Source organism: Nannospalax galili, unplaced genomic scaffold (genome assembly GCF_000622305.1).
Source record: "Nannospalax galili isolate Female #2095 unplaced genomic scaffold, S.galili_v1.0 scaffold104, whole genome shotgun sequence".
Taxonomy (NCBI): domain Eukaryota; kingdom Metazoa; phylum Chordata; class Mammalia; order Rodentia; family Spalacidae; genus Nannospalax; species Nannospalax galili.
Window position 1 is genome coordinate 914820 of NW_008353596.1, and position 15353 is coordinate 930172.

At 42.3% G+C, this 15353-nt stretch overlaps 1 protein-coding gene and 1 pseudogene across 8 annotated transcripts in view; both read left to right on the top strand.

Annotated features, from left to right (window-relative positions):
- The window catches only part of Kcnip1 (potassium voltage-gated channel interacting protein 1), a 400602-nt gene extending 397909 nt beyond the window's left edge, over window positions 1-2693 (top strand). For 5 of the 8 annotated variants that reach the window (XM_017802634.2, XM_008850747.3, XM_008850742.3 and 2 more), the window contains exons 8-9: window positions 1363-1418; window positions 1829-1966. In XM_017802634.2, coding sequence (XP_017658123.1) covers window positions 1363-1418; window positions 1829-1844 — 72 coding nt within the window. In that variant the 3' untranslated portion in view covers window positions 1845-1966. Of the gene's footprint in view, window positions 1-1362; window positions 1419-1828 lie in introns of all 8 variants that reach the window. The other 3 variants (XM_017802635.1, XM_008850743.1, XM_008850749.2) reach the window with 2 other exon arrangements.
- Window positions 2694-13798: 11105 nt separating this feature from the next.
- LOC115067295 lies at window positions 13799-14806 on the top strand (annotated as a pseudogene).
- Window positions 14807-15353: the final 547 nt, after the last annotated feature.

Consider the following 15353-nt stretch of genomic DNA (forward strand, 5'->3'; position numbering starts at 1 on the left):
ATTACAAATAGATTAAACAGCAATATCTATATATCTATTGTACCCTTTTTAAGAAGAGAAGACTGAGGCACAAGATTAAGGGGTGTGGCTAATGCTACAGTAAGTGACAGGTGGAGCTTAAGTTCTGTCATTTTAAATTCAGACACCATGTCCTATCAAGTGATCTTTCTTTGCTTCCCAAATGACAGAGGTTTTAAATCTCATTTCTCACATCAGCCACTTCCACAGCTTTTTACTGCATAACTCATCCCTTCTCTACCACTACCCCATAGACAGATACTCTACTCAACTCCACTTCATTCATATACATAGAAACCAAGACATAGAAAGGTAAGTTACACAGCCAATAAGTAACAGACCTAGGACTTGAGCGCAGGCTGCCTAACTCCAGAATACACAGCAATTTATGAAGATCCAGATCCTCAGAATCAACGTGTCTCTATAGATTTTCTCTATCAGAAGTCTGCTGTTTGGAGAGATGGCTAAGCGGTTAAGAGCACTGGTTGTTCTTGCAGAAGACCTGGGTTCGAATCCCAGCACCCACATGGCAGCTAACAACTGTCCATAACTCCAGTTCCAGGGGATCTGACGGCCTCTTCTGACCTCCATGGGCATTGCACAACATGGGTACACTTACCTACATGCAGGCAATACATGCATATACATAAAATAATAACATTTATTTAAAAAATAAGTCTGCTTTCTCAACCCTAATTAAATCCAGTGGGTCTCATACACATAAAGACAGGAAGGCAGGGGAAGAACTTGTTGGGAAGAAGAGGGGATTTAGTGGGAGTGGGTAAGAGGTGTAAGGGGGCAAATACAATCACAGTATTTGTATACATAAACAAAAACCTTTCTAAAATAAAATAAAAGGGGGAAAAGTCTATTTTCTATCTCAGTCACCTGTAATTTAAATTATTTTCTTGCTTTTGCTTTTTTATTTTTAATGTTCTACAAGAGGTTTTTTGGTTTTTTTTTTGTTTTTTTTTTTTGTCTTTTTGAGCTAGGGTCTCCCTGTAGCCCCAGCTGGCCTGGAACTCACTATGTAGACCAGGCTGGCCTTGAACTCACAGAGATCTGCCTGCCTCTGCCTCCCAAGTGCTGGGACTACAGGTGCGCACCACCACGACTGGCTTTTTATGGTCTTTTTGAGACAGGTTCTCCCTGTAGCCCCAGCTGGCCTAGAACTCTCAATGTAGACCAGGCTGGTCTTGAACTCAGAGATCCATCTGCCCCTGCCTCCCAAGTACTGGGATTAAAGGCGTGTGCCACCACACACAGCCTTCTCCAAATTTTTTAGATAGATGTTTATATCATTGATTTGACAACTATTCTTTTCTAATATATGTCTCTACTCAGGGCGAGTTCCCCAGTACTTCTTCAACTGAGTACTGCTTTAGAGCCCAGAAATTTTGGTATGTCATATTTTTTGCTATATTTTAATTCAAAAATTGGAAGTGCAAAGACTTAAGGACTTTCTACTTTGAATACTTATACCTTAAAATACATTATGGAAAAATGTAAAATAGAGACATACAATAATACAAAGTCAAGAAATCTCTCTTTGAAGAAAATTAATCAAATTGATAAGTGCTTATCAAGACCTCTTTTCTCTTTTGAATTCCTCCTGAACACCAGAGAATGTGCTTCTGATCTTGAGTTGATCTCTTCCTAGCTCCATGCCCTTATTTCCTGCTTCTAGTATTATTACAGATTTCTTCTTGCAGAAGAACCCCACTCTTGAGGTTTGCTAAGAGTCAGGGAGCCCTCAGGCAGGAGCCTCAGACAGTTCTAACCATCCTCTCTTCCCCTCCTCTCTTCCCAGGATGACAACATCATGAGATCTCTCCAGCTGTTCCAAAATGTCATGTAACTAGGGACACAGCCATCTTGCTCTCAGAGACACTATACTGAACAGCCACCTTAACACCCTGATCTGCCCTCGTTCTGATTTTACACACAACTCTTGGGACAGAAACACCTTTTAAACTTTGGAAGAATTCTCTGCCGAAGACTTTCTACAAAACCTGGCATCATGTGGCTCAGTCTCTGATTGCCAGCTCTTCCTCCTTCCTCTTCTTGGGAGAGACAAGCTGAAATTTGAGTTTGTTTTGGAAGCATGCCCATCTCTTCACTCTGCTGCCCCACGGAAGGCCCCTCTCCTTGAGCTTAAACAGTAGTAGACAGTTTTCTGCTTACATGTCCCCAGCCTTGCCTCCAAGTTAGGCAGACCCTGATGAATCTGGAAGTCAGAAGACCTGAGCCAATGTACACCATCCTCTAATGGCCCCCCAAACCAATGTGCCTGTTTCTCTTCCTTTGGTAGGAAGAAAGAGCATTATACAGAACAATTAGAGCCTACCATGGTGACTGGGAGAGGCAGCACTTAACACATGTAGAACAGGACTGAATTATTAAGCATGGCATTATCTGATGACCCAAACTGCCCGTGTCATTTGTTTTCAGGGGCAGAGACTAATAATCCTCCCACACTAGCATCTGTGCTAGTAAAGCAAGTTGCTTCCCATGTCCAGGAAGGGAGCCATCACCCAGTCGTCTATCTCTCTTCTCCATCCCCTGCTCAAGCCCAGCACTGCATGTCCTGCCCAGAAAGTCCAGAATGCCTGCAAAATGCTGTACTTTTATACCATGTTCTAATCAATAAACAAAACTATTTCTTACACTCTCAATCATTTTTTTTCATGATTCCATTGGGCAAGAGAGGTAAGTTGAGACAAGGGAAGGTTAATCTATTCATTTGCTTCCAGTTTCTAGTACTTTCTTGTGGCCAGGCACTGTGCTAGGCAGTGACATCACCCCTAGACCATCCTAAACAATATATAATCCAAATGCAGATACTGTGACCATATACAAATACAACTTCAGTCAAGCCCCTTCACAACACCTGCCTTCTAATAAGATTGCCCCTCCTAAGACTCTATAGTAGAAAGCCCAGAGCCATGAGATGCTGTTGAGGATACAGAGCTGGAAAGGAGGACAGGACTTCCTGCTGAAGGTGTGGAGTCCAAAGACGGATCAAGCAGCTTTATCTTATAACCATAAGATGATTACTTAAGCTGAATACCATTTCCCATTTGGTCTCACATTGAAATCATTCTAAATGAGCATTCTTCGAAAAGAAAATTTATAGGAAGAAGCCCTGTATCTGTCAGGCACTGCACTACAAGCTTTATACATTCTCTTATTTCATGCTCATGGTAGAATATTCTAGAAGGTAGAGTTCTAGTTTTACTGAGGCAGCCCCTGAAGCTCAGAGAGGTAAGGGGACTTCCCTCAGCACTCCCACACTATGAGAGGACTCTCTTGCCACCAAGAAACTGAGGGTATTTCCCACAGATCTCATTCGCCTGCAGTCAGTTAAGGGAGATATGAATAGTCTTTGAACCCACATAGCAGATGAGGAAACAGGGAGAAGAGGAATGTGTCAAGAAGCTGTAGACTCTAGCAGGGGCCACCACAGCCTCTGCACGTATGAGATGCTCCTAGTCTGGCGGCCACTGGCTATCTTCTTTTCATAGTTGGAAACTCTTGGATCCACAAGCTCTGTTTCTCTATTTGGGCTTCATGAGTATAGCCATGTGACCCCCTCTAAGGCTGCTAGACATGTGACTTGCTCCCCACCAGGAATCCTCCTCCACCCAAGCAGAGTCTCTATAATCATGGCCCTTCATATGCAGCCTGGGTCAGTGGTTCTCTGCACTGGACACACCTCACAGAAACTTGAGGAACTCTTGAAAAGTGCCAGCGCCTGTGCCACACTCCATATCAAAATAGAATCTCTGAAAGTGAGGCCTGGGCATCAACTTTATTTAGAAACAACCCAGTGTATATAGGGATAAATGGGAAACTGACCACATCCAGTTCTAGAGTGGTGATCTGGGCCATCCAGGGCCATAATGACTGGCTCAGGGGAAGGACTGAGGCCTGAGCTAGCTCAAACAGCATGAATCTCAAAACTAGCACTAGAAATAATAGGACAAGACTGTTTTTTCCCTTACTGTGCATAAAGAAGACAGCACATATCCTAGGACACTGCTGGTAACTATTTAGAAATTATGAGCATCTGTCTGCTAACCAAAGGGATAAATAGGCAGATATTATATAAGGCAAAACAGAGATAGGATTATAGCAACAGAAATTGAGCCCTTAATGACACTGAGCTGTTGAATCAAGCTGTACATGAAGCTAGACATCTCTGACCTTCTCATATGTTTGTTTAGGAGTTTACATAAGGTCTAGCTGAGAATTTCATATCACATCATAACCATATAGGGAACAGAGAATGGGGCATTTTTTTTTTTTGAGTACTAAATGCAGGAACATTCTAGATGAATTGGTTCAGAATCTCTAGAGGTGGGGCCCTGACCATCAGGCCACTTTAAAGCTCTCCAAGTGACAACCTGGGTTCAGAAGTTCTGCTCTAGGGTAGAGAAAACACTGGTACCTTTTCCCTGTGATATCCAGACTACAGGTCAGAAACCAAAATGAGCCCTGAGCACCCAACATTGAGAGGAAAATCAGCAACCAGGCATGTTCAGACAGAATTCAGAGTGTGTTGTAAATTCAAAGCATTCTTCAGCACAAAGGGAAATGGCTCTCAGGGCATGGGGCACTGTTCCATCTCCAGCTTATCCTCCCAAGTTATCCAATTTGCCAGTCATTGCACCTGTTGTTGGGCACTCAGCTGTGTACCAGACTCTGTGGCTGTCTTGCCCACATTCCCTCAGAACTCACCATTGCTGTGCATGGGGCGTTCAACTATATGTGTCAAGACTTTTTGTGCGTGACTGTCACAGATACACTCGGGTCATGAAAGCTGCACTCTGCCTGTGGATAGGGTAGGTCAAAATAATCAGGTCATCAACATCTGTACACAGAGGTCCCAGTGACTGCTGAGATTTGGTAGATTAAGACTACATCCCTCCCCTCTCAGTAGGAGGCCTTGGAGGCCTCTTCTGTCTCCTAGTGTCCCCAGTAGCACTGCCTCCAACTGCCAGTAACATACAATGAGTTGGATAGGCTTGTGTCCTGCCTTCATGAGCCTTATAGTCTAGTGAGCGGAAACAGACCACAAATTATTTTAGATGAGATGGGATGAAGAGAGTAAGTGTGTATGGTGATTGCAAGACGGGGGTGACTACTTTATACAAGGCAGTAAATAAAACTTCTCTGAAGAGCAGGTAGCTCAGCTTCCTGTTACCCCAGGTTAAGAAATTCTCTGCACAGCTATTGAGAGCCTTGCAGATGCTTAGATACGACTTGAACGTGTCTTCCAAATATTCATGCGTTGGAACTGTGGCTCTCCTGTGGTGAACAGGACAGGGTGTTGAGCTCTTTAAGATGGGGGTATACAAAGTAACTAAGTCACTAGTGGTTCCAACCTTGGGAGGAATTAATGTACTGCTCACAGGATCTTGGTTACCTCTCAAGACAGGGTTGTTATAGAAGAGCAAGCCTGACTACACTCTACACTCTGACTTTCTGTCTCACCATGAGCTCTCTCCCTCTCATACATGCTCCTGCCATGATGCCACCTGTTGTTGAGGCCCCCCTAGATACTGAACCAATTGAAGCTATCCAATTTGGGACTTTTAGCTTTCAAAACTGTAACCCTAACAAATCATACTAATACAAAGCATACTAATACAAGCCTTATAATGATCCTGTGAGCTAGGTATCCAAGGAATCTATTTTTCAGATAAAAAAATAGTTCCCAGAAATTTTGAGAAGCTTGCTTTCACAGCTGGAAATGGGTTTTAAAATTTACCAACTTCCAAAATCCATATCTAATTTTATCTGGGAGAGAGGATGAAGCTCAATCTCCACCTACTCCTAAAACTAGCTTTAATGTTATACAAACACCAGAAGGTGTTAGAAAGCAGTCACCATAAAACCTACTAGTTAAAAAAAAAGTGACAAAAACAAACCCATGAATCCAAACCAAATCACTCTTCTTCTAAAGGGAATAATGCCAATAACAAGTGCAAAGATGGCCATATGTGTTTCTTAGAGCAGTTAAAATGAGTATGTCCCTCCACATTGAAACAAGGCACAACTCAACTGGCAGACCTCAGCAAGCTCTGACACTAGTCTAAAACTCAGAGTGGGGAATACCCTGAAGGCATCCAGCACCACTGGGTGGAACTCTGAAGACCCAGGAAATGTTGGGGAATAGCAACACTCTAAGTTCTAGAAATAAAGCATATGGAAGTAAAGTAAGCCAACCATTACCTCCCATGTCCCTGGCCACAGTGACTGATACAGGAATAGGTTTAAAACGCTAATCAATTCCAAAATGTTGGGGAACTAGCAACACTCTAAGTTCTAGAAATAAAGCACATGGAAGTAAAGTAAGCCAACCATTACCTCCCATGCCCCTGGCCACAGTGACTGATACAGGAATAGGTTTAAAACGCTAATCAATTCCAATGTCGACAATATTAGGGCTTTCGTAGAGAACAGTGCAACAAAGTTGTTCATTTTTCTGTTGGGCAGTGGATGAAAACACACACCGCTGAGACTGCATTCTAAGGAAAGGAGTATAAGTGAGTGAGTCTCCTGATTGTCTTTAAGTGTCAACGTGACACTCCCTAAAGTCACCTGAAAGGAGACGCTTTGAAGGATTGAGGGATTTCCTAGATTAGGTTAGTCTGTGGGCATGTCTGTGAGGGATTGTCTTTATTATTCATTGATGTATGTGGCCCAACCCACTGTGAGTGATACCATTCCTCAGGTCCTGGCCTATATCAAAAAAGCTAGCTAAGCATGACCCAGAGGCTAGCTAACAAGCAGTGTTCCTCCATGATTCCTGCCTCCAGGTATCTGCCTTAAGCTCCTGCCCTGACCTCCTCGATGGATTGTGATGGATTGTGATGGAAGGGGAAGCCAAATAAGTCTTTTCTTCCCCAAGTTGCTTTTGGTCAGAGTATTTTATCACAGCAACAGAAATCAAACTAGAACAGTGAGTTTTAAAATGCATACAAGATGGGTGTGAAAGCAGCAAAATTGCTCAAGAGATTATCTCTGAACAGGAACAACATGAAAGGTGCTCTGGGATAAGACCACACCCACAGAAAACTCCAGCTTATGAAGATGTGAATCCATTTGAAAGGAGAAAGTTTGAGAGTACCACCAAAAGGGTTTCTTGATGTAAGCAACTGTCTAGGCAAGTATTTCCTCAGATTGAGCCTTGAGAGCATACAGAGGCGACTGTAATTGCGGTCCAAGGAGGCCAGGACGTGTGCTGAGAGAAGAATGACATCGGTTTTGCAGATGTGAAAGAAGTTAAGAGTGAGAAGATTATAGAGGCTTACACCGAGGGTCCAGAAAGCTGCTGAGGTAGAGCTGTATGCTGAGAAACTGAAGCCTGGCTAACTGTAATTGTGGTCCAAGGAGGCCAGGACGTGTGCTGAGAGAAGAATGACATCGGTTTGGGAGCAGATGTGAAAGAAGTTAAGAGTGAGAAGATTATAGAGGCTTACACCGAGGGTCCAGAAAGCTGCTGAGGTAGAGCTGTATGCTGAGAAACTGAAGCCTGGCTTGCAATAGAGATTCTAGGATATTGGAAATAACAGATCATGTGACATCCACCCAGGAAAGCTGCAGGCATGAAGTAGAGCTGGTCCAAGAACAGACCGTTTGCTACAGGTGGCACAGCTGGAGGAGCAGTGCTACCTGAAGCTACTGGGGCCCAGATGTTCCCATCAGGATCTCCTTTTGAACAATGTTAGTAATGTTAATTACTGTGGAGACTTGTTGAAACATGTAAATGCATTTTGCATTATGAGATAAAAATTAGACCTTAGGGATCAGGGTTGAAATTTTATTATTTAAAGTGATGTATTTTGTTGTCAAGTTGACAAAGGATCAATCTTCACTGTTAACATTACTGGATTTATAATCACCTAGGAAACAAACCTCTGAACATGCCTATGAGGACATTTATAGAAATATCCAACTGAGGCTGGAAGACCCACTCTGAATGTGAGTGACATCATCTGGGCTGGGTCCCAATCCCAACAGAAAGGAAAAGTGAAAAGACATCAGCACTATTGCTCTCTGCCTCTGGACTCCGACACAATGTAGCAGCCTCTTGACATTCCTGCTGCCTTCCCCACCATAATGGACTGTATCCTTCCTTAAACCATGAGCTAAAATAAGATTCATCCTTCCTCCAGCCGGTCACAGCAACAAGAAAAGCAAATGTGCACATGCCTAGAGAAGGTGGCTGGAACTAGAAGGTACAAATAAATTGTGGTTGAGGGTAATGATGCTGGCTGTCAAAATACAATAGGTGGGTAAATATGGAACCTATGGATATTTAAAGGATGATAAGGATATCCTATGAAAAACGATTAAATAAATTCAACAACTTAGATGAGATGGATAAAACTTTGAAAATAAAGCTCATCACTATTGACCTAGCAATCATGATGATATTATATTAAATGAAATGAGTCACTCATAAGAGTAGGTGGAATTTGGGCTGGAGAGATGACTCAGCAGTTAAGAGCACTGGCTGCTCTTGTAGAAGGCCAGGGTTCCTTCCCAGCACCCACATGGCGGCTAACTACCATCTGTAACTTCAGTTCCAGGGGATCAGATGCCCTCTTCTGGCGTCCACAGGCATTGCATGAATGGATGTTCTCAGATGCATGTAAGAAAAACACTCATACACATAAAATAAAAATTAATTAGTTAAGAGGCTGGAGAGATGGCTCAGTGGTTAAGAACACTGGTTGTTCTTGCAGAAGACCCAGGTTTGAATCCCAGTGCCCACATGGCAGCTAACAACTGTCTGTAACTCCAGTTCCAGGGGATCCTACAGCCTCTTCTGTCCTCCGTGGGCATTGCAAGACACAGGTGCACTTACCTACATGTAGGCAATACACACACGCACATATAAAATAAAAATAATAAAATTTTTTAAAAAATTAATTAGTTGCTGGGCGTGGTGGCGCACGCCTTTAATCCCAGCACTCGAGAGGCAGAGGCAGGCGGATCTCTGTGAGTTCAAGGTCAGCCTGGTCCACATAGTGAGTTCCAGGATAGCTGGGGCTACAGGAAGACCCTGTCTCAAAAACGAACAAACAAAAACAAAAACAAAAAACGGGGTTTCTACATGAAAATGTAGGGGAAATTTTTTGTGATCTAGGGTTATACAACAATTTCTTGCACAGCACAATCCAGAAAAGAGGAAAAATGATGAAACCAACTTCATCAGAATAAAATGCTTGTTCTTTGTTTTTTGGTTTTTATTTGAATTTTTCTTTTTAATTGACGTGTAACTCTTGCACATATATATGGGGTACAGTGTAATATTTCAATGCAAGCATAAAATGTATACTGATTAAATCAGGGTAATTAGCAGTTCCATCTCCTAATTTCTTTACTTTTAGAGCTCTTGAGTGCCTCAGAACATCTGTTCTTTGAATGACTCTGTAAAAAGACAAGCTAAATATTGAGAAAAATATTTGCACAGCATGTATTTTATGTGGAATTTATATCCAGAATGTATAAAAAATTCCCAGCGCTCAATAAGAAAAAAAAATTTTAAGAGCAAAAGAGTTGAACAGATATTTCATTAAAATAGTTTCATATGAGAGACATTCCTTATTACCAGACATTAGGGAAAGTCAATTTAAAGTCCCGGTGAGAAGCACTAATGACAGCATGTTCACGACTGCCCAAGCTCAAGCCTGACAGAATTCCAGCAGGAAGGGAGGAGATAAGCACAGTCTCAGCCCCTAGCTAAGGAGCTACTGGCAATTGATAGCTGCTGGGAGAGGGTGAATCAGTTTCCTTTAAGGGTGTGACACTGGTAGGCTGATCTCACGCCAGAGGACTGGCCCATACCTAAGAGCATCTGGGCAGCACAAATGGGACTTCATAGGCTTTAGAACAAAGAGAGAACATGAAGCTAGAGAACATGGAGCTAGGGAGAGGAAGGTGGATCTGAGAGGAGGTGGGGGAGTGAACATGATCAAAATGCACTGTATGAAGTTCTCAAAGAATTAATAAAGTCTTTAAAAGATTAAAGTTTACTAATTAGGAACCAGTCAAGGGTCTGAGCCAGGGTATGCAAAGTGTAACCTATGGGCTAAAGCTTGTCTGCCATCTATTTTACAAGTAAAATTTTATTAGCACATAAAAATAAATAAATAGGGGCTGAAGAGATGGCTCAGCAGTTAAGAACACTGGTTGTTCTTGCCGAAGACCTGGTTTGAATCCCAGCACCCACATGGCAGCTAACAACTGTCCGTAACTCCAGTTCCAGTGGATCCGACAGCCTCTTCTGTCCTCCATGGGTATTGCATGACATGGGTGCACTTACTTACATGCAGGCATAACACACATACACATTAAATAAAAATAATAAATAAAAAATAAATAAATGTAAAAAATCCCAGTGAAACGTCACCTTATATGCATTAAACTAGGTACTCTTACAGCTGATCCCATGATGGATGGCAAGGGTGTAGAGAATTTAGAACTTGTTCTCTGCTGCTGGGAATGTGTAATACAACGTTTTTGGGAAATGGTACCACCACATTCAGGGTGGGTTTTCTCTCTGTAGTTCCTCTTTTCTGGAAACACCCTCATAGACACACCCAGAGGAGTGTTTCCATGGTGATTCTTAAAATTCTTTTTTAAATTAATTTTATTTATTTGCATTTTTTGTGTATATGAATGTTTTGCCTGAATTTTAAGTGTACCACATGTGCAGTACCCACAGAGGCCAGAAGAGGATGTCAAAGTTACAGACAGTTGTTAGCCTCCATGTGGGTGCTGCAAACAGAACCCCAGTCCTCCAAGAGAACAGCAAGTGCTCTTAGCTGCCGAGCCATCTCTCCAGTCCCTGATTCTTAAAAATCTTAAAATCACCAATTATCAACCATTAACTTCCATATATTTACTTGAGAGAAATGGAAACAATGCAGTCACAAACATCAACAGACAAATAACTAAAAACAACTGAAATGCCCAACAGCAGGTGAATGCATAAACAGACCTGTGGCATATCCCTGCAATAAAATACTACTCAGCAATGAAAGGGAATAATCTATAGATACACAAAAACAGATGCCGCCCCAAATCATTACATTGAATAAAAAGAGTCAGGCAGGAAAAAAAGTGTGTACTTTTTACTTCCACTAATGGAACATTCTGGAATATAAACCAATATGTGATGACAAAAAGCATATCAGTTGTTTCCAGGGACAGAAAAGTGAGGAGCAGAGAGTAGTCAGAAAGTTTACCAAGTGGAAAGAGGAAACATAGGGAGCAGATGTGTTTATTATCGCGAACCCAGCTCTGTTATCTACCCTGTCATAGGAGCCAAAGACCCTGCTGTTAAAGCTAACACAAAACAGGAAAATGCTTGGAGAGAAAGCAAAGACCACTGTGTATTCTACACAGGAGATAACTGAGCACCAACGTTGCTCAGTCAAGAGAGAAAGAAAAGGGCAGAAGGCAGGAATAGGTAAAGGAAGGCAGCAGAACAATGGAATACGTGATCTTACAAATCCTTTGTGTGATCAGGTAGCCCACAGAGGGGACTAGCAGTCCTGGAAGGCTTCCTGTCAGAGGAGTGATCTGGAAGACAGACAGTCTTAACAGAAGACCCCAAAGGGGTGAGTAGTGTCCCCAAATGCCACTAGTGTCAGAAATGGGTGCACATGGGAAAGAAAAATGAGCAGGCCAAGACAGCAAGGAGCAGACAAGGGTACAGGATGTCAAGCTAAGGAAACAGGCTTCCCCAGAGGTGGCAGGATGTGGCGATGAAGGGTGGAGCTTCAGGCCTGAAAAGCAGCTGGAGGGACAGAGGGAGGAGGGACGATGCCTGGAGAGGCTCCAGGAGGGATGGAGGAGCCTCTACCAATCTCACCTCAGTGGGTGGCTAGAAAAGGAGCTCATCAAAAATGGGGTGACAGGAGGACTAAAGAGATGGCTCAGTCAGTAAAGTGTTTACCGTACAAGCATGAGGACCTGGGATCAATCCCTGGAGCGCATGTTAAAAAAAACCGACTCAGCAGACAGCATTGCAGAGGCAGCCCCTCTCTGGCCAACTCGTCTCAGCAAGCTGGTAAACTTCAGACTCAGTAAGAGACCCAGGGCCAGGGGCAGGCCTTGGGAGAAGCAGGAGCTGTTTGGCACCTGCAGCTTCCAGAAGGTCTGAGCCTACCAGCATCTGTGAACTTGATCTTAAAATAGCAATTGAGTCTTGCTGTCTAGAACTAAATACCAAGCCAGAGCACAGCATGCTGTGAAATCCAGACCATGGTAGAAGCTGAGCCTTGCTGCTTGTCCTAAGGCCTGTGGGGTTCCTGAGGAACTGGTTTTAACATAAGGATGTGCCTCTTCTAGTAGCCAGAATACCTCTCTAGAGGAGCTCTCCAAAGCTACTCAACAAACCAGAAAAGTGTTTTGGACCTAAAGGTGGGGTCTGGGATTTGCTATTTGATTGTTAAATAAATAAATAAATAAATAAATAAATAAATAAATAAATAAATAAATAAATAAAATAAAATAAAACATGGGGGGCTGGAGAGATGGTTGAGCAGTTAGGAGCACAGGCTGCTCTTGCAGAGGACCTGGGTTCAATTCCCAGCACCCCATGGCAGCTAACAACTGTCTGTAACTCCAGTTCCAGGAGAATCCAACACCCTCTTCTGACATCCATGAGCATTGCACAACACTGGTTTACTTACACACGTGCAGGCAATACATCTATACACATAAAATTTTTAAAAATAATAAAATGTTTTTTAAAAAAATAACACATGGAAATATAAAACCTGAAAACAGTTCTTCAGGATGTTGGTGGAAAGATAATGCATAAAATAATTGCTATGAGTTTTGCCAAAGATGTTGATTAGATAAGTTTCTGTGTATCTTTGGAGGAAACACTTGTGGTATCTGGGCCTAGAGCTCTTTGAAATTAAGCCTTGCACAGTCACTGTTGACTGTCAGGGCTTCGGGACCACATGTTTGAGTTACTGAGAGACATAGGCCTTTTTGAGCCATTGGCAACCAGTTTCTGGCATTCCATGATTAAGAAGGATCCAAAGCGTATATTTGCATGTAAAGAGATGATAGGAGACTGCTCTGGGAGCCATTTGCCTCAACCAACCATATTTTGTAGTCTAATATCGCTCATGGAAACGGCTACAATGGATGCTGAATCAGAATCCTTGCAGAGTAGGGAATCAAGTGACCTCACTTTAAAGCAGTCAAGATGTTTTGTGTTAATGGATCACATTTTGAATTGACAGTGCATATCCTACATGCTTCTGAAAAAATAATTTCTGTTCCCATCTGATAAAAGTCTTCGTTCACCCTGATCTCGGATTGAGCATGTATGTAACTAGAATAAATACTGATTGTTGAGACTAGAGAGGTGGCTCAGTGTGTTGCTCTCTACAAACGTGAAGACCTGAGTTGGGATCCTCAGCACCCATGAAAAAACCAGGAGTGGCAGTATGTGTCTTAACCAATCCTGGGGCTGGGGAAGTAGAGACAGGAGGATCCTTGAGGCTCACTGGACAGCTAGTCTAGCCAATCAGTGAGCACCAGATTCAGTGAGAGTCCCTGTCTTGATAATAACAATAATAAGGTGGAAAGAATAGAAGAAAACACTTGATGTTGATCTTGGTCTTCAGTTCATGCCAACCCCGGCACATGTGCATACACACATACACATAACATACACACACACATATATATATATATTTCAGATAAGGTCTTGCCTCCTAATGATTAAGAAAATTTCTTGATGGTCAGAGCTTTGGGGGAGGAAGGTCAATGTTTTATAGATGTAGTTAGAGGCTATGATTGCTATATAGTTTAGTTATTTGATTAAAATAAGACTGTATATGAAGGGTCATTTGTATCCAGACGTGTATTCAATTGTGTAAATCACATCGTACAAGATAGTAAACTGTATCTCCCAATTATACCTGTGTGGAATATGCCTGAAGCAGTGCACTATGTGCTGAGCTCCAAGGAGACCACAGCAGGCTCTTTCATGGACAGCAATGCTAGGCCTTTGCAGATACAGTGCCACCTTGACAGAATGAAGAGCACTTTGGTCTCAGCATCACAGCACCTGAAAGCTAAGGAGGGGGTTTCTTCACAAAACCATTCAGCATGACTTGGAGAGATACAGTGAGCAGGTGACTTACGGGATCGCCTCAGGAAAAATAGAATGTGAAAAGCATGGAAAGAAATGGAAGAAAAGCCCATCTGTACCCTGTGGTTGGTATCCATGGATATGGTGAGGATCCGACTGTGGCTTTGTACACTAGAATCATGGAACTACAGAAGAGCTCCTGTGGAACCCCCAGGAAGACATCTCGGAAATTACGGAACCATATGCCACTGATCTATATGAGGAGTGAAAGCACAGAGATGCAGAAAAACAGCTCCTACAGAGACCACACAGGGATTGTGAAGTCACTGTGCACACAGGAGCTGTTTGGACAACTGAGCAAGGTGGTGGTCTGTGAGCAGATTATTGGCTTACTGCCCAGGGTGGAAGTGGGCTACCTTAGGCCAATCAAAGGCCCTAACAACATTGCCTTGTTTATGCAGGTAAAGAGGTAGAAAGAATTACAGAATCTCCTTAAAATTATCTGTACACAGAGTTCTGTTCTCTTGTAGGAGCCAGACTAGAAGGTGCAGTAACCCTGTAGGCATTCACATACCTGCCCCATCCTTAGACTATAAGCATCCTCTGTCATGCATGGGAGACTTTAGCACAAATAACAGAAGAAAAGTTTGAATTGACTTGGCTATTTAAGTTCTGTCATGCATGAAGGAAATGATAAACAAGGCAGTTGTATGATGAATTTTGATTGGCGTTCCATGCCCTCAAAGCTATGCAAATTTTGCTGCACATGTTGGAAATTCATTCTTCTCACATCATACAACAGAAGAAATTTCTATGAACAGAAAAATACAAGTGATTTTATAAGCACAGTATCTGGTTTTGAATTTTTGACCTCTGAAGAGATAAGATTTCATAAAATTGAATGGATTCATTGAGATATTTGTTTTAATATTGTAACCACTTAGGAACATCCTTGTGACCTGTTTATCTTCAAAGTTGGTAAAGCATTACTTGATGAAAAATATGCCTTCTAAAGCTTTAATTTTTAAGTAGAAGTCCAAACCTGGTATTTGTATACCAAAACCTTTACCTACTTTTAGTGAAAGCTGTCTAGCTGTGCCTCTGTGGAAGCAACTACACACAGATAAAATTGTGCTTCTTATAAAATAAACCCTGCCTCCTGGTATTACAGCTGGCAAATGTTCTTCCTCCCATTTTT